The sequence below is a fragment of the Lissotriton vulgaris genome, unplaced genomic scaffold (genome assembly GCF_964263255.1).
Source record: "Lissotriton vulgaris unplaced genomic scaffold, aLisVul1.2 SCAFFOLD_247, whole genome shotgun sequence".
Taxonomy (NCBI): Eukaryota; Metazoa; Chordata; class Amphibia; order Caudata; family Salamandridae; genus Lissotriton; species Lissotriton vulgaris.
The window spans coordinates 1,230,933-1,257,684 of NW_028255597.1; the positions used below are offsets into that span (position 1 = coordinate 1,230,933).

At 49.7% G+C, this 26,752-nt stretch overlaps 1 protein-coding gene across 2 annotated transcripts in view; it reads left to right on the plus strand.

Moving 5' to 3' along the window:
* Window positions 1-26,752, plus strand: part of DENND4C (DENN domain containing 4C) — a 1,503,495-nt gene that overhangs the window by 1,049,001 nt on the left and 427,742 nt on the right. For both annotated transcript variants that reach the window (XM_086951990.1, XM_086951991.1), the window contains exon 25: window positions 14,217-15,379. In XM_086951990.1, the coding sequence (XP_086808116.1) occupies window positions 14,217-15,379 (1,163 nt within the window). The remainder of the gene's footprint in view (window positions 1-14,216; window positions 15,380-26,752) is intronic.

Sequence of the window (26,752 nt, forward strand, 5' to 3'; positions counted from 1 at the left end):
CAGTGGCTTCGGATCAGAGGGTGGGAGGCGGACGCTCTGGGTTCTGCCGGAGAGGAAGGTCGTGGTCCAGTCAAGAGCCTTATCTTGGATTCCAGCTTCTAGGAGGCGTGTCTTTAGAGTGCGATGGCAGACCGTGTCGAAGGCGGCTGACAGGTCCAGGAGGATGAGGGCTGATGTTTCGCCGTTGTCTAGTTGGCGCCTGATGTCGTCTGTGGCGGCGATGAGGGTTGTCTCGGTGCTGTGGTTTCGTCTGAATCCGGACTGGGACAGGTCCAAGATGTTGTTGTCTTCCAGGTGGTGGGCCAGTTGCATGTTGACGATTTTCTCGATGACCTTTGCCAGAGGTCCTTGGGGGTCCGCTTTGGGCTTCTTGAGGAGGGCGTTGATTTCGGCGTGCTTCCAGCTTTCCGGGAATGTCGCTGTTTCGAAGGAGATGTTGATGACCTTCCGTAGTTGGGGTGCGATGGCTGCGTCTGATTTGTTGAATACGTGATGTGGGCACGGGTCAGACGGAGATCCTGAGTGGATGGAGTTCATGACCTTGCGTGTCTCGTCGTCGTTGATGTTGGATCAGGAGGTCAGGCGGTTGGCGCTGGTGGTGTTCACAGGGAAAGTGGAGTCTGGCGTAGTCGGGGCGGTAGTGGTGTTGAAGCTGTCGTGGATGTCCGCGATCTTGCTGTTGAAGAAGATGGTTAGTGAGTCACACAGTTCTTGTGAGGGCGGGATGTGGTTGGTGTTGGCGCTGGGTTTGGAGAGTTCCTTTACGATGCTGAAGAGCTCTTTACTGTTGTGTGCATTGTTATCCAAGCGGTCTTTGAAGGAGGATCTCTTTGCTAATCTGATGAGGTGGTTGTCTTTGCGGGTGGCGTCCTTGTGGGCTGCGTGGTTGTCCAGTGTGCGTTCATGGAGCCATTTCTTCTCCAGTTTCCGGCATGCGCATTCAGAGGTCTGGAGCTTGTCTGTGAACCAGGTGGCCCTCTTGTTGGCGTGGCTGTTGGAGGGTTTCTTGAGCGGGGCGAGGGTGTTGGCGCAGTCGTCGATCCCCTGTCTGAGATTTCGGGCTGCGGCGTCTGGGTTGGTGGGGTCGTTGGGTGGACTCTTGGTGAGGGAGGTGATCAGCTGGTCTTCGGTGACTTTGCTCCAGCAGCGGTGAAGCAGCTGTTGGGTGCGGTGGTGCGTGGTTGGTTTCTTGAAGGTGAAATGGAGGCCGCGGTGGTCAGTCCAGTGGAGTTTGGTGGTGTGGTCGAAGGCGACGTGGGAGCCTGTGGAGAAGACTGGATCCAGCGTGTGGCCGGCACGTGGGTGGGTGCGGTGACGAGTTGTCTGAGGCCGAGGTTGTCGATCAGGGTGGTGGAGTTGGCGTTGTTGTTGTTCTCGAGGGGGAAGTTCAGCTCCCCATAGAAGATGTAGTCCGTGGCGGCAAGTGCGTGGGTGCTGGCGAGGTCGGCGATGGAGTTGCTGAACTGAGCCCGGGGTCCGGGGGGTCTGTAGATGAGTGTTCCTCTGAGGGTGGTGTTGGGGTCGGTGTGGATCCGGAAGTGCAGGTGTTCAGCGGTGTTGACGGTGTTGTCTGCGTGGGTGGCGACCTTGAGGGTGGACTTGTGGACGATGGCTATTCCTCCGATTCCGTTGGCGCGATCCCTGCGGGTGTCTTGTAGCCGTCTGGGATGGCTATGGCGATATCGGGCGCCAAGGAGCCGTTCCACCAGGTCTCGGTCAGGAAGGCCACATCTGGGGCGGAGGTGTCGAGCAGATCCCAGAGCTCGACAGCGTGTTTGTGTGCTGAGTGGGTGTTGAGGAGTATGCAGCGGAGGTGGTTGGGTCCAGTCCTTGGAGGCTTGGTGGTTCTGTCGCAGGTGAAGCTGCAGGTGTGGCAGGAGAAGGGTCCGTGGGTCTGTTTCGGGGCGGCCTGGAAACAGATGTGGTTTCGGCTGGCATTGAGTGCGTGGAGGGTACTGGCGTCATAGTGGATTCTGGTGTTGTGGCGTTCGCGGGGTCCAGGGGTTCTGGCGCTGGGTGCGGTCCGGGCGCATACGGGCTTGCCTTAGGTGCGCCTTCGGCCTGATGTGGCCTGGCCCCTCCCGCGACACGCTCCTGGGCGATGAGCAGCAGGAAAGCTTCTCCAAGCAACTCCACACAGCTCGCCGGCCTCTGCTGTGCTCTGGCCGCTTGCTGGCTGCAGGCTCTGGTCAGTCAAACCGGACGGCTCACCCCGCTCATGTCTGCCGCACTGTCGCCGCCACTCCTGGTGTCGCTTCGACGGCAGCTCTAGACGCTGGCCGACCTGGGCGCCATTTGCTTATATCACCTCCCGTCCTCCGAAGGTCCAGCAACACGCTTAGCGAGAGCGAACCCTTCTTCTGTTGCGCTCTCAGGGATGCCACCTCTATTCCCCTCCTTTTCCCGGTATTCGTGACATCCAAATGGGTGATTTCTGCTAAGATCTAGCCGGAGGAAAGGGCCAGGAGCGAGGAGCCTCCGGGACAAGCGACTGCCTAGACCGCCATCTTGGCCACGCCCGACACTATGTATTTAAAGTGTTCATTTCAACAGTTTTATTCTGTTGCTTAGTACATGAATAATAACTACATAGAATTTAATTTAAGCAGTGTTTGTGCATGCTGCTAACATCGAGAATACAATGAATAGTTCCAACATGTTTTTAGAATGTTCCTAACAGCCTACCATCCCTAATGCTACTTATATTTACTACAATATGAGAGCATGGAAAACCTAACTTGCCTCTAAAGTTTCTTGAGGCCCTGTGCACTGCATAGCTGTTGACTGCAGATCAGCTGTGTTTATCAGCCTCCAGCCGGGATAAAGTGTTTCTTCAGAATACAAAACACAATGAGCTGGGCTCAGCACCTCTTGACTCAGGATCAACTCTTGGCTTAAGAGTGGATGCTACAGCAGTTTGGCAGGACCATCATGATAACCTGGTGCAAAGGCCTGTCAAACTCAGTGGTGAATGCAAGATTTTTATTAAGATATTAGGCAAACACAAGGAGATGAGGGGGGGAACGCTGAAACTGTTCAGAAACGTACCCCCGTCACAGATCTGGGTTGAATCCTTCGTTCTTTAGCTCACTTTACCACCCAGTTCAGACCCAGTTATATGCAAATCAGCCTTGACCCTGTGCCTCATGGGAACATTCCAACCCGAACTGCCAAGCCAGGTTTTGCCAGTTTCTTTCCAGTTTCCTGGGACTGGTTTCAGGGTAACAGCTAGCCTGGCTGATGAGGGGTCTTAACTAGGGTGGTGAAGTGAGTTAATGAACAATGATGGATTCAACCCAGATCTGTGACTGGGGATGAGTGTCTGGAAAATGTCATTGGTCAGCCTTTTGGTTTTGTCAAAGCGTTTTTTTGTTTGACATCAATTTTTTAAACTTTTTTGTTGTGGGAGATGCAGTGGGCTCACAAATATGACAAACATTGCAAACAGCAAACATATTTTCTGGTCTCAAAAAGCACGCATTGCCACAGTAGTTCCTGGCACTGAACTAAACTACTTTGTGTACCAATATGCTCCTTGTGAAAAAGCGGAATGCTGTCACTCAAGGTGAAGCCAGCGGACGGACAGACAGATAGATAGATAGAGAGAGAGATAGAATTCTAATATAAACAAACGATCTTGCCCAACGCCAGACTTAATTTGGACCCCATTTCTGAAAAGAAAGTCACAAAAGTGCACCAATGGTATTGCCTTCCATTAGTGCAGATTTATGGCTTTCATGAATTCACAAGTATCTACAGAAGTAGGCCAGGAAATTGTACTTCTAGAAAATATCTGTGAACTGCATTTTAGCCCAACAAATATGCATGTGTAATTTGCTCATGCAAAAATCTGTTGAGTGTTTACAAGTTCACTTTTCCTTCCACTACTTTTTTCCCCAAACCTGGAAAAGTCTTACTTCTATCCTCATCAGGAGCAGATTTCCAACCTTTATCAGTATGGGAAAGGATTATAGAAGAACTGGTAAAAAAAACACCTAAAACATGAAAGTTAGAACTTGCAAGTTAAAAGATTCAGACAGACTCAAAAAGCATTCCAACCCTGGAACTATTGTCTACCGCTACCTCCAGGCTCACTATATAGATCTGAGTAAAGGTGAAAAAATAAGGGAATTGCTAGTATTCAAACCCTACTATAATGTGAGCCCTGGCATAATCATAGAGGCTATTATCAGGGCGCATATATCATGAAATTGCTGCCATAATGTGTTGCAGCACTTCATAACACCAAAGGGATGCGTGGATTTTGTTACAGGACAAGTACATTTATGAAGCAACCTGTCCGATGGACAGGTAGATATTTTATTAAAGTCCGCACCCCTGGTTCTGTACTTCACTGCAGGTGGCCTCTTTTACTGAACAATGCAGTGCAGTGTCATCTTCACAGACAGCCCCACCTCTCGCCATTGTTCAGTGACCGCAGCAGGCTCTTCAGGATTTTTGTCCATCTTAGTCCTAGTCTTAAAGGTAATTAGAAGCCGACAAGGTTCTATAATTGTATCATAATCCTCATCTGTTACACTTGGTTCAACTCTTCCTCAGATGACGAGAGATTGTGGAACCAAGTGGAATCAAGAGACACAGTACTTGTGGTCAGTCCTGACCAGTTACACAGTCTGCGCCTTTCAAATTTTGGTGGCACCCTCGAATCCTGGAAGGACCTGGGCTCTATGTGACGAGTGCATGTTAGGGTAATGGCACACTGACCTCCTGCCTGAGCCAGTTTGAGCGGACTTTGTACAGGAGGATTGTTTAGTGGCCCCAGATAGCTGAACAAAATCTTCAGAGTTCCAGATTGAGTGAGGCAGTAAATAGTATTCTGGAAGAGGCACTGCTACTGCTTCGATAACTAAAGTATCCATGTCCTTAAACCACAAGAACTCTAGTTTTTGGGGCAGGGGAAAAGGACTGCAAAAGGTACAGGCTTACTCTCTTAGTCCAGGTAAAGTCCAGCAGCCACTATCCAAGATAAATACACTTTGGGGGCCGCCCGGGACCTCCTAGCCCAGCTCTAGGGAATTCATAGGCTTGCATCATTGTTAAGCTCACTCACGGAAAACAAGAGGGTCATACAGAAAAAAATATGTAGACAGTTCCCTGAGTCTTGCAGGGGACTTTCCTTCCCCATAGTCTCCAAAAGTATTTCCTCCCCTTGTTTGTCTCTCTAAAGTGACCTTAATTTGTTTTTTTACATCTGTGATGGATGCTACTTTTGAGTTTTGCATTTTTATCCTTTACAGCTCCTAGTGCTAAAGATCATGATTTTGGTTACCGTTACTCCTGCTTGAAGCGTCCGCAAACTGATGCCTGTCTGAGCACATCTACTTTTACCTTTTTTGGCTAACCAGCTGGTGTTAAGAGTTAGACCTTTGCTTCTTCTGACAGTAGTTTCAGACTTTCCTGTTGTGCAAAGGGTTCTCGTTTCTGTACTTCCAAAATATCCTCTGTTGCAATTAGACCATCTTGAATGTATAGAAAATTTCTGATAGAGACTTCTAACTGCATATTCTCACATTAGAATATTCCCCAGACATCTGACTAGAGCAATACCTTAGTGCGCGGGTAAGTAGTGTAATTTGACTCCGCATCAAAAGTGATTTTGTGTTGCCCATGTAAATGCGACCCTACATGCTGACATCCGTTCCTGTGGTTTCAGGCCAAACGCACTGATCCAGAGAACTATTAATAACTTTTTGTTTAACTTTGTTTTACGTTTTATCAACGTTTTTTGAGCTTTGCTTCCAGTGTGCTAGAACATTATGAACCCTGTCAAACCTTCTTGGTTCAAACCTTGTGGGGATTGCCACAGGCAGGTGTCTGTCTGTTCCCCCACCTAGTTTGTCCCTGGTGACTGGAGTCAAGACACGACCCCCAAGGCCTGCGTTAATTGCATGTCAATGCACGCAAAGGTGATTGACGAGCGGTCGTTGAAGCTCCTGGTGGTGCAGCAGAAGGGGGCTCCGCACAACTCCCTGTCTCGTTCCTATGATGAGCCTTGGGTCTGTTGACAGACCCGTTCTGCAGACGATTGATTTCCTGCTCCATGACGTCCTAGTCAGTCGAATAAGTCTAAAAAGTACAAGAAGTTATTGAAGCGGTTTTCTGCTTCATTTCTCGATATCATGCTTTTAGGCCTGCTCTGCACTACCCTGATTCCCCAGCGCTAGAGCGATGACCGATCTACTTAAATAATTTTTCAACACCATGTATGCCATCTTTGGGCCACTAACCCCCTCTGGAGAATCTTTGAGCCCTATGCAACAGAGAGGTGTGTCTGCTGGTTACCGTCTGCAAGTTCGCCCTCAAGGCCAGCCAGGCCCTCCGGATCTGCCCTTGGATCCAGACTGCCGCCACCACGGATGCCTCCATCCTATCCAGCTGTGTTCTACTCTATGCCTTCCCCAGCGGTGAGCTGATGGTCATCCCCGGCCCATCACCGCTCGACGTTAATGCCAGCGCTGTCCTGACCTTACCACCTGCTGGACCTTCCTCTAGTTGACACCCTACCTTCCTGAAGGGGGAGATGAAGAATAGTCATATAGCTCCCTAGAGGACCCTGATGAAGACAACTGGTCAGGGATCTGAGTAACACTAGTAGCCCAGATAACTGCCCAGACTCTGCCATGACTTCCCCTCCAGGCCAGGTTTTGGAGGAAGGCACATCTTTCATCACCATTATGCGCAGGGCGGCAGAGGTCGTTGACCACAGCTGCCAGCAGTGGAGGTCAAGATCACGGTCTTAAAAAGTACAAGAAGTTATTGAGTATTGAGTAACACTAGTGGCCCAGATACCTGCCCAGACTCTGCCATGACTACCCCTCCAGGCCAGTTTTTGGAGGAAGGCACATCTTTCATCACCATTATGCGCAGGGCGGCAGAGGTCGTCGACCGCAGCTGCCAGTAGTGGAGGTCAAGATCACTGTCTTAACAGAGGGCAGGCTCAACTAAGCGCATGTTAATCTTTAATGAAGCCCTCACGGCATGCTCTTGGGGGCCTGAGTAAAACCTGGCGCAGGGGCCCCTGTGCACTGAATGATTGACTGCCGATCTATTCCACCCAGTTTGACTGCCGATCTATTCCACCTAGTCTGCCTCTCCCAGCTTACCTACCCTGAGATCCTAGTGGTTCAGTGTAGGAAGCTGGACTACTCTTTGCAGATATTCCTCCACTTTTTACCCCCATTTGAAGGATAGATGCTGGTTTTCCACTCTGTTAGTAAACTGAAGCCTGCTCACCAGGCTTCATTGCCCTTGTTCTTTCTCCTGAAACCAAATACCTAATTGTAACCTCGTTGGCAAGGACTTTAGCACTCCTGTAAGTCCCTAGTCAATGGTACCTTTGGTACTTAGGGCATGGGTACTAAAGAAGGTAGCTGTGGGCTGCATGTGCCACCTAAGGGGACCCACACAAGCTGCATGCAGCCTGCCATTGCAGGATGAGTGGAATGGTGCAGACCATTTTGAAACCAAGACATGGCGCCCTCATCGTGTGGCATGTCCTTGCACACTGCGTATACTATTTGTAAGTCACCCCTACCGCAGGCCTTGGAGCCCTAAGGCAGGGTGTATTATATTATATGTGAGGCCACATCTGCAGATATGCCCCTGTGATGTCTGGTTCTATTGCCACAACATTGCAATTGATCAGAAAGCCATCTTAAGCATATGTACTGGGCACTGATCATTACGAGTTACCCAGCTGTATGATGGCTTCAATGAAAATAATGGTGTTAGGTATTAAACACCTCGACTTGACAAATCCATACTATTGCCAGTGTCGGATTTGCCCTGAGATGCACCAATAGGGCACCTTAGAGGGAGTCCTGAATCATGCTAGTCTCTTAGTGTGCTGGCTGACTGGTATCGTCCAGCATGCCCCCACAGGCAAGTTACTGACCCCCTGCAAGTGAGAGTCTGTATACTCTGAGTCCAGAAACAAGATGATTAGTGTATTAGCATATCGAGGCCAGAGGCTTCAAAGCCTCCACCGCCTTTGATATGCGACCCCGCTTCCAGCAGACCAGGGAGAAGCCGGCTCCTACCCTAAGCCCCATTTGGCACCAGGACCGGCGGGAAAGTTAGCTAGTCAGAAGGAGTGTTCACTGTCAGGCTTGTCACACCCATAAGGTGGGCTACCTGAAGTGAACAACGAAAGAAGGGTTCCACGATCTTGCTTTTAGAGGAACTAGGAACTCTGGTTCAGGTTTATGCCCACTCTCCCCAGGAAGTGGTCATATACGGGATGTAGTCACCCCTGGGATAGATTGCCCATTGGCTACTACCTTACACTCCTCTTAACGCCCCTAAATTCAGTATTTAGGTGGCCCACAGACACCAGGAACTCAGATTTGTTTACTGGGAACAGATGAAGGACCAAGAATAGCTGAAAATGCTGGAACTGTGGACAAGCCCCGGATTTGGCGCCAAACCTTGCCTGCCTGCTGCTGTCCCGACAATTGCTAAGATCCGACTCGTCCAGCAGCTGTGCATCCCCCTGAAGCCTTGGATTGTTGCCAGCACTTCTCCTGTCAGCATCTCCATTGAAGTGGAAGGGGTAACTTACATGGAGAAGGACTTTGTGGCTTCCACAGGTCAGCCCCGTCTCCCCAGTTAGTCTTGAGCTGCTAGACCCTCCAGCACTAATACCCCGGGAACTGGAGCCCTTGTAACAGCACCGGTTCGTTAGGCGTCCAGTTTGGACACCAACCCTGCCAATGCCGGCCTACTGAAGAGGGAAATCTGCATGACCAAGTCCAGCACTGAGAGTGGCCCTGTTGCCTTGTTTGCCCCCATCACCAAGTCAACATCAAGAATTGAGAACCTCCAACGCTAGCGACCCACTGGACAAAACTCCTTGCTCCAGAGAACTTAAGAGCCAAGCGCCCCTTTGGGTTCTGCCGGACTTGTCCCCAAGTCCCCCCATGCAGCTGTTTTCTTGTTACAGGTTTCTCCATTGACTTAGATGTGTAGCGTTTGAGGCTACAATTGTGGCCAGCACCTGTGCAGCTAGACACATCAGTGTAGGTAAAACCAAACTGCTGGTTGTCTTTAGACCTTGGCCCCTAAGCACCTTAAGTCCTGAAGAGTAACCCTGTGAATAGTTTGTAACTGCACCTATGCAGTGAATGTTTCTCCCATAGAATAACATTACCACATCATGCCTCAAATCTGACAGCTGTGAATTTCTACAGTTTTATCTGATTCCGATTATCTTGGTGTCTAAAATTATATAAAAATCTGTCTCATTTTTCTAAATTGGTCTTGAGTTTTTTGTGTGTCTCTCATTTGTGTGTACAACATATGCTTTACACTGCACTCTGATAAGCCTAAACTGCTTGCCTACACTACTACAAAGAGAGCATTTTGGATTATTAATTTAAGCCCCGTCAGCCAATAGGGGTATTCAGGACTTTCTACATAGTGTACCTCATTTTGGTGCACTACATTCAAAAACCAGCTTCCTACATTTAGGTCTCACCAGCAGAGGTAAACCAAAGCGTGCTCCTTGCCACAAATTTAGATGGGGAATCCAAACTGCTTCTGAAAATTAGAAGCTTATTACAACACTCATCAATGAATAGATACATTTAAACACTCCGTGCATCAATAAATACATCATAAACAGATATATAGATTGTACTTATCTGTTCGGGAGCAGCATTTAAAAGAGGATGAGGATTCTGTGCAGGAGGCATTTGTTGGTGTTCAGGATGTTCCAGTTCTGGATTGCTTGTAATTGAAGTTCTTTAAAGGAGCTGCTCAGCAGTGGAAACTAAAGTAATGTATGCATAATGTTAACCTCCGGTCTTGTAATGAAATCCAAGAGACTGGACGCCTCCAGGAAGTGCATCTTTTTTCTCAACAGGCTTGTCCTGTGGTTGTAGAACACCACATGCCTATTTGGCCGATGTGTTATGGGATTCAGTTTTGCACAGCTGCTTCCCAAGGAAGGATGTGCCATCCTTATCCAAGCTTTGGTGGACTACAGGAATGCAGAGAAGTTCGCCATCCAGTGTGGACAAGTGTGGAAAAGACACCACACTCTCCCTGGGTAGAGCAATGGCTTCTGCGGTGGTGCTGCATCATCCCATTTGGTTACTGTTATCTGGGATTTCCAGTCATCACTGATTGGCAAGCCCTTTAATGGCTCCCGCCTTGGCGACAAGGTCCGATGCGGTTCTCAAAAGCTTTTCTGAAATCAGGGTCACTGCCAGGTCCCTTGGCCCTTCCCTATTGACTCGGCCGCAACAGCGGTCCTTTTGCACTCACCGCAGGCATGGAAGGGGCATCTTTGGGCACATTCATAAAGCATTACTGCTTAGACAGCCAGGTCCGTCCGGATTGGCATTTAACATGTTCAGTCCTCCAGGACTTTTGGGTTCAAGCTAGTTTTCAGAGAGTTACTGCTGAGCTATCTTTTCTAAAGTGAAGAATCTGCGGCTAGAAGTCTCTATCAGGAAAACAAGTTGCGTACTTCTGGTAATGCCCTTTGTGCTAGAGACCCTATCTAACCCGCAGATTCCTCATCGATCCTCCATGCTCATATAACTGGACTCTTTACCCAAAAGAAAGAAACTGATGTCCATGTGCCTAAGTGAAGCTTATATGGGCACTGCAGTGTCCCTTCCAACGCAGAGGACACAGGAGTTAATCAGAACAACGTCACCTACCAGCACTCAGAGTTACTGTTGAAGGGTTTTCTGAATCCAGACTGACTCCTGGGGAATATTCGAAGTTGAGGAATTAGTTTAGATAGTCTCTACCAGAAAAAGCGTTACCAAAGGTAAGTAACTTGTTGAGCATTTTAGCATGACCTGAACCTGCTTTGTCAATGATTGTGAAACAGTTTTACAAACATTGGCTTGCCCAATACTGGCAGCAATCAAACGTTGGCAAAGAAAGGCAGATTGGTTTTGCCCATACTTGTTTTTACTGTAATTTGTTTGTCAGGATTGGAGTGCGAGCCTGACTTTAATATGGCCTCCCTTTTGGGTTGTCCCATTGCATGTTAATGCATCCTAATTTTAAAATTGCAGCCCTGAAATCTTTCAGTCTCAAAGTATCAATCTTGCAAGTCTTAGGGCGGAAATCTTGGGGTCAGGCCATACTGATCAAAAAGAAAGATCTCCCATAGCCCTGCTTCCCTAAGCTTCAGGGGACTATGGTTCTCTAGCTGTGGCCACCTTTTCTAGCTCTGCCACTGGATCACTCACTGTACATATCTTGTACCTGGCAGCCCTCCTGCCATGCTGCTAAATGTTCTTTTGCTATTGCTCTCCTGATTTGGCAATTGCAAAAACAACAAGTGATGGACCGAATGTGGATCAATGTCACACATTCCCCCAGTCAAAAGATCTGGGCCCAAATCCATCGTTTTTTTGCACTCCACACCACCCTGGGTTAGACAATGGCGATATGCAAATCAGCTCTGACCCTGTTGCCCCATGGGAACAGTCCAGTCCGAACTACAAAAGCCATGTCCTTCCCAGAACAGAATCAAGCATCCGAGGACCGGACCGGTTTCGAGGTAACACCTCTCATCAGCCCGGCTAGCTTGACTCCAAGTGGTGTGGAGTGCCTGGGACCCACGTCGGGGCATCCCCAGCGCACTTAGGGCGGCAATTGCAAAAACAACAAGTGATGGACCGAATGTGGATCAATGTCACACATTCCCCCAGTCAAAAGATCTGGGCCCAAATCCATCGTTTTTTTGCACTCCACACCACCCTGGGTTAGACAATGGCGATATGCAAATCAGCTCTGACCCTGTTGCCCCATGGGAACAGTCCAGTCCGAACTACAAAAGCCATGTCCTTCCCAGAACAGAATCAAGCATCCGAGGACCGGACCGGTTTCGAGGTAACACCTCTCATCAGCCCGGCTAGCTTGACTCCAAGTGGTGTGGAGTGCCTGGGACCCACGTCTGGGCATCCCCAGCGCACTTAGGGCGGCAATTGCAAAAACAACAAGTGATGGACCGAATGTGGATCAATGTCACACATTCCCCCAGTCAAAAGATCTGGGCCCAAATCCATCGTTTTTTTGCACTCCACACCACCCTGGGTTAGACAATGGCGATATGCAAATCAGCTCTGACCCTGTTGCCCCATGGGAACAGTCCAGTCCGAACTACAAAAGCCATGTCCTTCCCAGAACAGAATCAAGCATCCGAGGACCGGACCGGTTTCGAGGTAACACCTCTCATCAGCCCGGCTAGCTTGACTCCAAGTGGTGTGGAGTGCCTGGGACCCACGTCTGGGCATCCCCAGCGCACTTAGGGCGGCAATTGCAAAAACAACAAGTGATGGACCGAATGTGGATCAATGTCACACATTCCCCCAGTCAAAAGATCTGGGCCCAAATCCATCGTTTTTTTGCACTCCACACCACCCTGGGTTAGACAATGGCGATATGCAAATCAGCTCTGACCCTGTTGCCCCATGGGAACAGTCCAGTCCGAACTACAAAAGCCATGTCCTTCCCAGAACAGAATCAAGCATCCGAGGACCGGACCGGTTTAGAGGTAACACCTCTCATCAGCCCGGCTAGCTTGACTCCAAGTGGTGTGGAGTGCCTGGGACCCACGTCTGGGCATCCCCAGCGCACTTAGGGCGGCAATTGCAAAAACAACAAGTGATGGACCGAATGTGGATCAATGTCACACATTCCCCCAGTCAAAAGATCTGGGCCCAAATCCATCGTTTTTTTGCACTCCACACCACCCTGGGTTAGACAATGGCGATATGCAAATCAGCTCTGACCCTGTTGCCCCATGGGAACAGTCCAGTCCGAACTACAAAAGCCATGTCCTTCCCAGAACAGAATCAAGCATCCGAGGACCGGACCGGTTTCGAGGTAACACCTCTCATCAGCCCGGCTAGCTTGACTCCAAGTGACGTGAGTCCCAGGCTCTCCACACCACTGGAGTCAAGCTATCCAGGCTGAAGAAGGCTGATAGCCAGAAACCGGTCCTTGGATGCTTGATTCCGGTCTGGGAAAGACATGGCTTGGTAGTTCGGACTGGACTGTTCCCATGAGGCACAGGGTCAGAGCTGATTTGCATATAGCCAGTGTCTAACCCAGGGTGGTGTGGAGTGCAAAAAAACGATGGATTTAGGCCCAGATCCTTGTACTGGGGTGAATGTATGACATTGTTCTACATTCTGTCCATCAACTGTGTTTTTTGCAATTTTCACCCCGAGTGTGCTGGGTATACTCAGACGTGAGTCCCAGGCTCTCCACACCACTGGAGTCAAGCTATCCAGGCTGAAGAAGGCTGATAGCCAGAAACTGGTCCTTGGATGCTTGATTCCGGTCTGGGAAAGACATGGCTTGGTAGTTCGGACTGGACTGTTCCCATGAGGCACAGGGTCAGAGCTGATTTGCATATAGCCAGTGTCTAACCCAGGGTGGTGTGGAGTGCAAAAAAACGATGGATTTAGGCCCAGATCCTTGTACTGGGGTGAATGTATGACATTGTTCTACATTCTGTCCATCAACTGTGTTTTTTGCAATTTTCGCTCCTGATTTGGCAGGCACAAACAGAACCCAAAATATTTTATTAACTACCTTGGTATGCACCCATCTACATCAGCTATATGTTTTCTTCCAGCTGTTGAATTTAATGTTGGATTAATTCAGTCAGTTTACCTTCATCAGTATTCTTTTTCATGCTATGATTGTTTACCAGAAAGATATGCAGATCCAAAAGGTCTTTTTTGCTTATAAAATTTCACATACTAGAGGGGACTAATAGTTCTCCAGTACAGGGATCTTGTAAATTTGCATTTGGCTCACACTGCTCCCTATCAAGAGTCTTCAGTGATTTGAAAAACTAAATTGAGGCAGTGGCTAAAGGTTCTTTTATGCCACAATCACTAAAAAAAGAAAACAGAGGCAAAACGAAGTAGCATATGCTATCACATTTGCTTTGTTGTTCCACAAGATCCATTCTTTTTTTTAACCATCTGTCTAAATACAGTGTGTGGGAGAACCACCCTTATAGGTCAGTAATGCATGATTATGGTTACGTGTATTAGTACCATCTACTTTTATACTTAATGTTTTAGTGCATAAAAATGTAAGCTTAGTTGGGTAGTACAAACTATGTAACCTTGTACTGCTGATGATACAAAATAGAATGCATGATGGGAGGAGGGAGAAGATAACTGTGTAACAACATAGTTCTTTCTTTTTAGGGAGTGGGAGTGGTGTATTCTCTACCCAGGACATAATTGAGGATTCTGTGTTTGCTGGTGATGTCAGTTCTAAGAAAAGCGAAAGAGGCCAAAAAAGACAAAAGGTCTTTGCAGAGCGAAGCTGTAGCTTTAGTGCTGAAAGCAGAGCTGGCATGCTGAAAAAAGGGAGCTTGGACCTGGCTTCTAACGAAGTAGCAATGATGATGGGGGCAGATGTGAAAATACTAACAGCAGCCTTGTCTGTTTCAAAGACCCCTCCTTTCAATGTTACTAAACACCCAAGCTTTGATGTAGGCGATGAGCAGTTGTGCTCTGTATCATGTAACAGCAGGACTCTAGCAAGCGAACTTGCCTGCGAACCTGAGCATAGGACATCACCTGTGTTGGAGGAGCCAGAGGAGGCCCCTGAAAACGTTGTGGCAGAAAAGGACCAAAACCAGGTCAAAATGACAAAAGCAAAAGATGCAGAAGTGGAACTAGATGGAGAACTTCATCCAAAAGATGTTCAAACAAACCTCAATGAGGATTCAAATAAAAGGAACAGTTTCTATGGTGCTGCAAAACCTGTAGAAAGGGAAGGTGTTGAAAAAGGCTTAGATCCGTTATCATTACTTGCATCTGAAATTATACTAAGCAGTCCCCCCACACCAGAAGAAACAACAGTGTCACCTGTGGTAGCACGAAACTTGGCTGATGAAATTGAAAGCTACATGAATTTGAAAAGCCCCTTGGGAAACAAGTCTTGCAGTATGGAGCTCCACAAACAAGGGTGCAAGGAAGGAACTAGCGAAACAGAAGCACAAAAGTCTTCTCAAGATAGGCGATCAAGCTTGCCTTTAGATTCTACCCCAGCCCAAGAAAAAAAAATTGAGAACCCAAAGGGTTATACAGTTTCGAGGTCAAAAACTTTTGTTGGGCTCCCAAAGCATCACGTCATGTTACACAACCAAGCAGAGCGGTCTTCATCTATGACTGCACTCATTCGTTCTACACAACATGGCTCATTGGGAACAGTAGTGAAATCTTTGTCTGGTCTCAAGGTGGATCAACTGTTGTCAGGACCCAAAATCGATGTTCTGAAATCCGGCATGAAGCAAGCAGCCAATGCAGCAAGCAGGATGTGGGGAGCTGTGTCATCTGCATATAACTATTCTGACGATGAGGTAATTACATACACAAGCATATCTATTTATATTATGAAACATTTGCTGATGTTTTGTGTTCTAAGATGTCTTCATAACTTGCTAAGAAAATTAATTTTACCATGCAATATTTAGGTACTAGAAATCACCAGTTGTACATTTTTTTGCAAATAACTTTATTTTATCATGGGAATCCAGAACAAAACCTTGTATCTGAAAGAAACACGTTAGTATTAGATTCCTTACCTTAGAATATCCCCAGGCGTCAGTCTGGATCCGGAAACTTTTGCGTAGCAGTACCCCTGCGCGTCGGTAGGCGTCGTCTGCAGGCGTCCCCTGCAGCTCCGCGTCCGTCGTTGGCGTCGTGCGCCGTGATGACGTCGCTGGAGTATATAGACGCCGCCTCCGCGTGCTGACGTCAGTTCTTCTTTTTTCCGCGCCAGTTAGCGCAGATCCGAAGAGCAGTACTCCGGTCTTTTGACCATGTTTTTTGATCTTTTTTGATCTCTGAATCTTCTACGGTGCTGGTAGGATGCCCGGTTTTAAGAACTGTGACGACTGTGACCGAACGATGTCGCTCACGGATCATCACCGACTCTGCCTCCGGTGCCTGGGCCCCGACCACGACGTGGACGCCTGCGTCGACTGCCGGGCCTTGACTAATAAAGCTAGGCGGGAGCGGTCCCGCAAGCTACTCGAGCTCCGGGTGTCGGCCCCGCGTCGAGAGCGGTCCCGGTCCGGCCGGAGGTCGAGGGAGCGTTCGAAGGAGCGATCGAGGGAGCGGTCGCGGAGCCGTCACGGACGCTCCGGGAGTCGTCACCATTCTTCTGGTTCCTCAGGTAGGAAGTACAAAAAGTCGGGGCGTCGTCATCGTACCCCCGACTCCCTCCGACGCTCGCAAAAGACGGCCGGGGGTTCGGGTGGCCCCACCCCCGCGGCTCCGCGTGAGTCGCCGACGCGGCCTGCTCCATACCCTGCAGTCCCTGGGCAAGGCGCGTCCCCCGAAGAGATTGAGGCGTTCCTCGTGGCCATGAGGGCTCTTTCTCCTCCGGCGGGTTCCGCAGCGCCTTCGGGCCCTGTTAACCCGTCTGGGGGCCCTAGCGGCTCGGGTGACCCTGCCTCGACGCCGTCGGGTGCTCCGGCGCCGCCGACGGCTCCGATCCCGGCGCCGCAGGGGCCCTCTGGGTCGACGCCGGCTGGTCAACCGGCCTCTCCGGCGCCGATTCCATCGGGGCAACCCGTGGCGCCGCCCCCGCGCGGCGCCGGTGCGCCGGCTCCGGGCGGCGCCGTCCCCATTCCCTCTCCGCATCCGGACGCGGAGTCGGACCGGCGTTGATCGACGCCGGGCTCGACGCCGATGGGGCCTGTGAACCCCGAGGAGCCGGTCTACATCGTTGACTCAGAGTACGGTGAGGATGTAGAATACGGAGAGGGGTGGGAGGGGTCCGAGGACCCTCTGACACGCGTGTGTCAGTATGACATGGACTGGACAGGTGACTTGGGTGACGCCAGTGGTCTGGATGATTCCCCCAACCCTGGTTTTGTCTCGCCTCCTACCGTGGCTACGGAGGAGGGGGCTGCCTATTCAGTGGTGTTGATGAGGGCTGCCAAGGCCTTACACCTTGAGCTCCCCGTCGCGGCCGTGAGGACTAACATCCTCACCGAGGTCCTCAAACCGCAGTCATGCCCACAGGAGCCACTGCTGCCGTTTAACGAGGCCTTAACGGACGTTGTTTTGGGCACGTGGTCCAGGCCCGCTTCAGGTTCGCCTGTTTATAGGAACGTGGCCAGACGCCACCGTCCGTGTGCGGACGACCCCAAGTTTCTGTCCACCCACCCCACCCCTGAGAGTCTGGTGATCCAGGCCTCCACCTCCCAGACCGCATTCCCGTCGGCCCCGCCCGACAGGGAATCGAAGAGGTACGACCAGTATGGCAAGAAGGTCTTTTCATCCCTGAGTCTGGGACTGCGGTCTTGTAACACCGCGTGCCTCTTGGGCCGTTACACCCACTCTCTGTGGGACACGGTTGCGGAGCTGCTGCCTGAATGCCCCGCGGAGGTACGGGCTAAGCTCGGCAAGGCTATGATTGAAGGCCGAGATGCAGCAAGATATTCCATCAAGTGTGGTCTTGATACGACCGACTCGCTGGGCAGAGCGATGTCCACGACGGTGGCGATTCGTCGCCACGCCTGGCTGAGATCCGCCAACTTCTCTGCTGATGTCCAGAATGCTTTGATGGACATGCCGTTTGATGGCAGTCGCCTGTTCGGCGACAAAGCGGACCACGCGCTGGAGCGCTTCAAGGACTCCAGGGTCACGGCCAAGTCCTTAGGTCTCTCGACCCAGCGCCAGCAAACGGGTTCGTTTCGCTCCTTTCGTGGCCAAGGAAGGGGCGGTCCCACACGTGCTGCCAGCCACGCGCCGCAACAGAATTATCAACGCGGTGGCGGCCGTGGAAACCGCCGTGGTGGCGGTCGGGGACAGCAGCGAGGTCAGGCCACACCTCCCCCGCAGCATCTGCCTCTAAATCCTCCTAGTCCGAGCTTTCAGGCCCATGTGACACCAGTGGGAGGCAGGGTTCGCCATCACCTCTCCCACTGGCGCACAATAACGTCGGACAGGTGGGTGCTGCAGCTACTCCCTCCCCTTCGAGACAACCCCTCAAGCCATGCCACCTCAGAACCACCGTGTGTCGGGGGACCACTTGGCACTTCTGAAAGAGGAAGTTACGGCCCTCTTGGCCAAGGGGGCCATCGAGCGCGTTCCTGGGCCAGAAGTAGGACGTGGTTGCTATTCCCACTACTTTCTGGTACCCAAGAAGGACAAAGGGGGCCTACGTCCTATCTTGGATCTAAGGAACGTCAACGGCTTCCTCCGGAAGGAGAAGTTCAAGATGTTGACTTTGGCTCAGGTCTTGGCTGCTATGAGACCCACAAGACTGGATGGTAGCGTTGGACTTGCAGGATGCGTACTTTCACATCCCCGTCCTGCCGGCCCACCGGCGTTACCTGCGGTTCACAGTAGGCCTCGAGCATTTTCAAGTTATCGTGCTCCCCTTCGGCCTTACAAGCGCCCCACGGGTGTTCACCAAAGTGATGGCGGTGGTCGCAGCTCATCTGCGCAGATTGGGGGTCTCAGTCTTCCCCTATCTAGACGACTGGTTGTTGAAGGCGGGCTCGCCCCAGACAGTCGTCAGCCACCTTCAGATGACGGCAGATCTCCTGCACCAGCTGGGGTTCTCCATCAATGTGCTGAAATCACACCTGTGCCCCTTCTCAAAAGCTCCTTTTCATCGGAGCGGTTCTCGACTCTGCGCAGTTTCGGGTCTATCCTCCGGAACGGCGAATCCAGGATATACATGCTTTGATTCCCATCTTCCAGCCGTTATCCCGGGTTTCGGTCAGGTTGACGCTGCGGCTGCTGGGGCTGATGGCTTCCTGCATCCTTCTGGTGCATCACGCCCGGTGGCGGATGCGGGCCCTGCAGTGGGACCTGAAGTTTCAGTGGGCCCAGCATCAGGGCAACCTGTCCGACCACGTCTTGATCTCGGAGGGCACTGCGAGACAACTGCAGTGGTGGCTTACGGACCGCGATTGGGTCAGAGGCAGATCTCTCTCCCTTCCCCAACCGGAGCACGTTGTTGTGACGGACGCGTCCCTCCAGGGCTGGGGCGGCCACTTGGGAGAGGCAGAGATCAGAGGCATCTGGTCTCCGGCAGAGTCCCGGCTCCATATAAATTTGCTGGAGCTGCGGGCGATTGGTTTGGCACTGAAAGCGTTCCTCCCCTTTGTCAACTGGAGTGTAGTGCAGGTGTTCACGTACAACACCACCGCCATGTGGTACTGCAACAAACAGGGCGGGGTGGGGTCGTGGGCCCTCTGCCAGGAGGCTCTGCGCCTCTGGCAATGGCTGGAACGTCAGGGCGTGACTCTGACGGTTCAACACCTGGCAGGTTCTCTGAACGCCAGGGCGGAAAACTCAGCCGTCGGATCCAGACTGACGCCTGGGGACGCCTGGGGATATTCTCCGGTAAGGAATCTAATACTAACTAATGTTTCTTACAGATATATCGTTACCGAAGGTAAGTAACTTGTTCTTTAAAACTATACTATAGTTTGACTTAATTATAGTAAAGCAGAGACAGGGAGTTCACTGCCCACTACATACAAACCCATGTAAAGCTTAATCATTCCAGAATAGTTTTCTGTGTATCATGCCAACATGTCTCTTCGTTCAAACCTGATACAGACTTCCCATAAAACTGTATAGTAGCTGTCCTTTAGTAATGTCTCCAAGATTTCCTTTTGGAGCATATCACAAAATTAATTTTGAGAGATAGGAATAATTCCAGTTAAAGAGATCCAACATACCCTAATACTACTCAGTAGAAGGTGCATACGTAGTGTAATTGAGGGGAGATTCCCAGATGGAAATGCAATAGATTGTATGCCCCTTCATCACACCTCTGGTAATGCGGTGACGTTATAGATAGAAACTTATCTGGTCTGCCAGGTCTCTGAAGATTTAATGATAGAGGGTTGATGATTGGAGTTTAAAACTATCTGGAACTTCTACTACCACATTCAACTCCTGAAGGGAGAGGAGCAAGACTACCACAGTTTTCAACTCTATAATCCCAAGAGTTTGTAGACTTCTTTAGAAGTTGAATGGGTTGTCTGATAAGGGATGTTTGTTTTAATAAATTTTGTGGTGCCATAAAATGTACCCAGTTGTCTCTGTTTATATTGTGTTGTTCCCTCCAAACAAAGAGGGGAGAAGAACTATGAAAGGGTAATTCAGTTGAAGGTGTTTCCAGAATTTACAATAAGTTTATGGTATTCAGTAAAGGAAATAAAGGTGTCTAATTGAAAGTTTAATAGATTTAATCTCTTGGTTATTTTCCTTTGCCCTATTAGCTTATATTCCATGCAGAATTTTGGGTTAAGCAAGGGAGGAATCATTTAGACTCAATACATAAAAAATTAAAGAACCCAGGACAACAATGAAGATAATGTTTTGCACCTATGTGTTAGAGGTTTACTTTGTTTGTGTTGTTTTGCCTGCCTGACCTTATCTCTGGTCGAAAAGGGCACCTGCATGTGGAGTTTTCACATGCACCCAGTAATAAGTGTTATTTGTTTGTGGATTGCTTCCTCTCTGTCATCTTGTTATACTTTTGTATTCTTTAGAAACATCCAATACCTATTAATTCATGAAAATGGCTTAAAACATATTTCCCTTTAGAGCTAGGTCCAACCATATTTGAAGTTCAGTTTTAGTAGAGGTGAAATTGGACACCTCAAAGAATGTGTTCTAGTAAACAAGTATTGTACACTTTAAATGTTTGTGGTTGATGCATGTAATAGAATTGCTGAGGACTTAAGCAAAAGTGGTGGTTACAGAGAAGGAAGCAGATGCCAGACTTCAGTTTGTAGAATTGCTAAATTCTGATGCTTGTCAGAGTAGTGTGTGACCTTAAGGCTGCGCAGCCTTAAGACCTTACGAAATACAAAATAATCATATAGGATAACCCTCACATTGATGTGCACCCAGTGTGCAATAAATGTTTATCCCCGGAGCATGACGAGGCCAGCTGTATGGCCTGCTCGAAGTTCCGCTCCAAGAAAACGCTTCGTGTTCGATGCGCAGCAAGACAGTCAGCGCAGAAGTCGGCGCCCGAGCCGGTCAACATCTTCGAGGCCGGTGACGAAGAAGGCGCCGGCGAAGAAGAAGATCCTGACGAGCAGTCGGATCCAGCGTAGGAGCATGACTCCAACTTCGATGTGGACGAACAAGATGAGGAATACGTCCATTAAGAAGACGTTGTCGAGGTAGGGGACGACGATGAGGCCATCGGGGCCGTCGATGACGACTCCAGTGATGAGCCAGGCCCAACCGCAGTAGCGGTGCCTACTACTGTCAATACGCTCCCTACGGCTCAGGTCGAGGCATCACCAAAAGGCCTTAGCCGAGATCTTACTCCACATTCTATAGCCCCACGTCAAGGCCAGGCTAAGAATACTTCAAAGGAGCCATCGGTCGATCTTTCAAAATCGAAACCGAAACCAACGGAGACAAAACAGAAACCGAAACTACTAAACGTGGTCATCGGATCGACGTCGACGCCAGTCAAGTCGAAGACGATCGAAGACCCTTCGGCGTCGAAAGGGGCCGTCGCCTCGAAGACTGGGGCGCCGAAGCCAAGCTTTGCAGTCCAGCACGTCACCTCGACGCAGTCGACGTCGGCGCCGGCGCCCAAGCATGGCGACAAGACCAAAGGCCTCCAGACCAAAAAGGCTGTTTAGCCGAAGATTTCAGCGCTCAAACCGCTACTTGGCAAACCTCTCGAGTCGAAGACCAAAGCCGACCCGAAGCAGCAGGTTGCATCGACGCCCAAGGCCGTGCATGCTACGCACCGTGAGCTCCAGTCGACGCAAGGTAGCAAGCATACTAGTGAGTCGCCAAATCAGCTTGGATCGAACACTACGGCAAGCTCTGAGAAGGTTGGCCCATCCACAGGCCACACTCCGATTAAATTCAGTTTGCCACAGACGGCTCGAGCCAAGCATCTCGAGCACCACAAAGGCACCGACCCATCCAAGACAGTGTCCGCGCCTTCGAGGTCCACCCCTGAACCCTCCAAGAACCCTCGTACGACAACCAGTCGAGACTCTTCATCGACTCGGAATCGGTCAGGCTTACCATCCATAAACGGAAGATCGCACCTGAACATCCCTTGGAGGCGTATAAAATCCCTCTTAAACGGAAAAAAGACTCGACCACCTCACCAGTTCTCTTTGAACACGTTGAGAGCTATTCACAACAGATGGCTTATTCTCCAGCACAAAGCGAGGAGGATATGGGTGATGAATACGGTCAGGCGGCCTTCACTTATCAGGCTGACACTGATCAGGAAGAACCTCAGCAATGGACTGATGCTGTAGACCCTAATGATCCACAAGCTGCACCGGACACTCAGTCTTACAATGTCAAAACCTCGCCTACTGAAGACACGGTGGCTTTTAACGCTTTGATAGAAAGGGCAGCCCTCAACCATGACGTGGAAATGCACGCAGAACCTGTGGAAGATGATTTCTTATTTGATACTTTCTCCACCTCTGAAAGATCAAGACATTGCCTATGCTAAAGGAAGTCCTCAAGCAGCTGAGGACATTTTCAAAGAGCCCACAAAAGCAAGGGTTATCAACCCTAGGATTGAAAAAAAATATAGACCTGCTCCAGTGGACCCCACCTCCATCAAAGGGCAGCTCCCATTGGACTCCCTCGTAGTGGCCAATGCTCGCAAGAGGGCAAACTCGCAAACTAGTGGTGACGCTCCTCCTCCGGACAAAGGAGCAAAGATCTTGGAGGCGTCAGGAAAGCGGGTGGCAGCACAGGCTGCTAATATTTAGAGGATTTCAAATACACAGGCCCTATTGGCTAGATACGATAGGGCTCACTACGACACGCTAGAACAGTTGTTGCAACACCTGCCTGACGTTTACAAAGAGGGAGCAGAAATGAACATACAGGAGGGGAAGTTAATTTCTAATGCATCCATCAAATGCACACTGGATACGGCAGACACAGCAGCTAGGGCCATTAACACTAGTGTAATGTTGAGACGTCACGCATGTCTACGCATCTCTGGGTTTAAACCCGAGATTAAAAAATCTTTGCTCAACCAGTCAGTTAACCCAGACTTCCTTTTTGGTCCAGAGGTGGACACCACCCTCGAAAAAATTAAAAAGGACACTGAGACAGCAAAATCCATGGGGGCTCTGCAGTCACAGCAGTTTCGGGGCAGTTCCTTTCATCGCTCCGGTAATAGGGGAGCCTCTAGAGCAGGGGTCTTCAAACTGTGGGGCGCGACCCCCAGGGGGGCCGTGGAGTGGTGTGAAGGGGTCGCGCATTCACAGTCACAGTCTGCCCTGGCCTCCAGGGCTTCAGCCCCCCTCTTCCCCCGCCTTGTGTCTCAGCCCGGGCTGCTGCAGTGAAACTCGAGCTGCTGGGGGCTCGGCTGGGCAGTGTCTGGAGTCTTATCTCCGGCACACCCGAGTTTTTCACAGGTCTTTAAAGACCATTAGCATCTTTACAAGCCTTTTATAAACTGGTTACAGAGGCTTAATGTTGTTTATGGTTCCAGTACCCCCTGGTCCCCACTCTGCCTATTCCTTACATTTGTATCTTTACACTTCTTGTTGTAGTGTGAGAATGCATTTAATGAAAAGGAATATAAAGTTGGGTTGCCAAAAGAAATATGCCTGCTCTTGACACTAATTAGAGTTATAAATAAAAAATTATGTATTACTTAGTTATGTGACTTTTCTGTCTTTGTTCTCTTTCATTTTCAGTCATGGATCATTGAGGCAGCCCCAGAACACGATTAAAATTGACAATTAAAAGTGCTTTCTATTTATATTTGCTGTTCTAAGTATTCACAGATAAGTGTTAAAAATACAGCTTTAGGTGACTGCTTATTTCTGGGCCATCAAAATAATAAGCTGGTAACCCTAATCATTAGACTGGAAGTTTGTTGCAGGATCAGCAAATTATTTATTTCCTCCACCCTCAATCCTTGATTAATGCCATTATAGCAATAGTTTAACTTAGATCTGAAACCCTACACTTCAAGTTTCTGGGAATGCACCCTGTTTTCAACAACTCACTTCTCATTCTCACCTTCACTTTCACGCTCACCCTGAACTCGCAGCGAGCACAATGCACTTGCACTGATCACCATGCACTCACACTGATCGCCATGCACTCACACTGATCGCCATGCACTCACACTGATCGCCATGCACTCACACTGATCACCATGCGCTCACACTGATCACCATGCGCTCACACTGATCACCATGCGCTCACACTGATCACCATGCACTCACACTGATCACCATGCACTCACACTGATCACCATGCACTCACACTGATCACCATGCACTAACACTGATCACCATGCACTCACATTGATCACTATGCACTCACACTGATCACCATGCACTCACAACATTCACCCGCTCACCCTGCTCTCACAGTGATCACTCTGCACTAAAAATGTGCTTGCATTGTTCACTCTGTACCTCACCCTGCAGTCACACAAGCACCCTTCTCATCCTGCACTCATGTGACACTTCACTCACCTGTACCCCACTCACTGCTCAATCTGTAGCTCACTCAAACAAGGCCATCACTAACCATGCATTAATTTGTCCCACTCTGTACTTACAGCCAAACCCAAATTCATATGGTCACCTCACTCAACCTGTAGTCACTCCTTTTACCCTACTCTCACACTGTTGCATTGCTCTCCGTGCAGTCACATGGGCACTCTTGTCACCCACACAGTCAGAAGGTTAAAGTACCTGGTACACAGAAGATGTACCATTCACATCACAGAAATGAGTGTGAGTAAACTATTAGTATTTTGTCAGACAGGTGCTATAGAGAGTTGAGGTGTATTGTTGGTGAGTGGTAGTGAGGGAATTCATGGAGAAGGTGGAAAGACTGTTGTACCGTGTGCGACCAGTGCTAGGGCCAGTCCCCCCCCCCCCCCGAAGTTTGGGTCTAGTGGATACCCTGCTTCTGCCTATTATTATTTACATTTGTAGTGCGCTACTGTCACCAATAGGTGTCCTGGGGCTAATAACCATCTGCCTACAATGTGAGAGATGGATCCGGGGTTGGGAGAGGAGAGAAGAGAGGGATGGAAGGAAGGGGTGAGAGGAAAGGGACATGGGTAAACTGTTGAACTCTGCACAAGACTGCCAGGGTTTGAAGGGACCCTTGCTGCTCCCGGACATTACCAGGTGAGCTTCTAATGTGGCAGCGCGTATTCCTGCGGAGTGGGAGGCCCTTCACAGAGGTTGACTAGACATCTTTCTGATGTTAATTGCTGTATTTTGGTTATAAACTGGTACTGATGGGGTGAAATCTTTCCTCAGTGTTACTGTGTTTAAAAAATTTCAAAATATTAAAGCAATGCTAACCCAAAATACGCAGCATCACAGAACATTATTTAAATTTTCTACTCACACAATTTAGTCAATCCTGTCGCATAATTTGGTACTCACCTGCCTCATAATTCCAATAGCCCTGCCTAGAGGTTTAGAAATGTTTGTCAGGAGGGGGTCCTTATGCCTGTAAATGTTGACAGGGGGGTCTCGGCTTCCAAAAGTTTGAAGACCTCTGCTCTAGAGGACAGGCTTTACAGCAAGCCCAGTACAGCAAAGGGAGCACGCAAACCACCTACACAAAGAATACCCTGGGTGGATATCATGGGAACAGCGCCAAGGGCAGAGGACGTGGTAATAACAATGCCAGATCCTCCGCTCCCAACAAACAGTGACGCCTTGTCACTGCCCCGACCATTTAACACCTGTCGGGGTAAGACTCCAGCAGTTCCTGCCAGTCTGGGAAGGCATTACCACGGACAGGTGGATGAGACAACTTATCCAATATGGCTATTGTCTGGAAATAACCTCCACCCCCCCCCCCCCCCCCAAGGCACCGTCCTATGTCCGCAGAGCACATTATTATTATTATTATGTTTCTTATATAGCGCCAGAATCGACCCCCGAAGGGGTATCTCCGCGCTTGCCTTGGGAACACGTCCTGGTTTTTCCCTGTGAGATAGCCCCTACAGGGCATCCCCAAGGTGAAAGCCAGGCATCCCGCCGCGGGGGGGCCGTTGTGGAGATTAAGCAAGCTTAATGCCCAGAGTTGCAGAGTGTGAACCCATGATTAGGTCGGGCACCGAAGCGAGAATTATCGAGTCTGTGGACATTTGAGCTCCACACCCTGCCGCGTCGGGAATTGAACCCTGGTCCCGGGTCTGACCTCTGCTTCAGGGTCTGCCTGCTCTAACCAGTGAGCCACACTTCTCCACAATGCACATGCACTTATTGCAGCAAGAAGTACTCTCCATGCTGCAAAAAGGGGCAATAGAGCTCGTGCCTGCAGAAGAACAAGGTACAGGAGTGTACTCTCTGTACATCTTAATCCCAAAAAAGGGCGGTTCCCTGCGGTCCATTCTAGACCTCAGACCCCTCAACCAATACATACTGTCAGAACACTTTCATATGTTAACCTTACAGCAGGTCCTGCCATTGCTAAGTCAGGGCGACTTCCTAGCGACCCTAGACCTCAAGGATGCATATTTCCACATTCCCATTCACCCAAGTCACAAGAAATATCTCAGATTCACCATCAACAATCAGCATTACCAATTCAAGGTCCTGCCTTTCGGGGTCACCACTGCCCCCAGAGTGTTCATCAAGTGCTTAGCGACTGTGGCTGCGCACCTTCGGAGACAACACATTCATGTATAACCCTACCTGGACGACTGGCTTGTTCAGGCAAAGTCAGCCTTGCAGTGTGCCAGCCACATG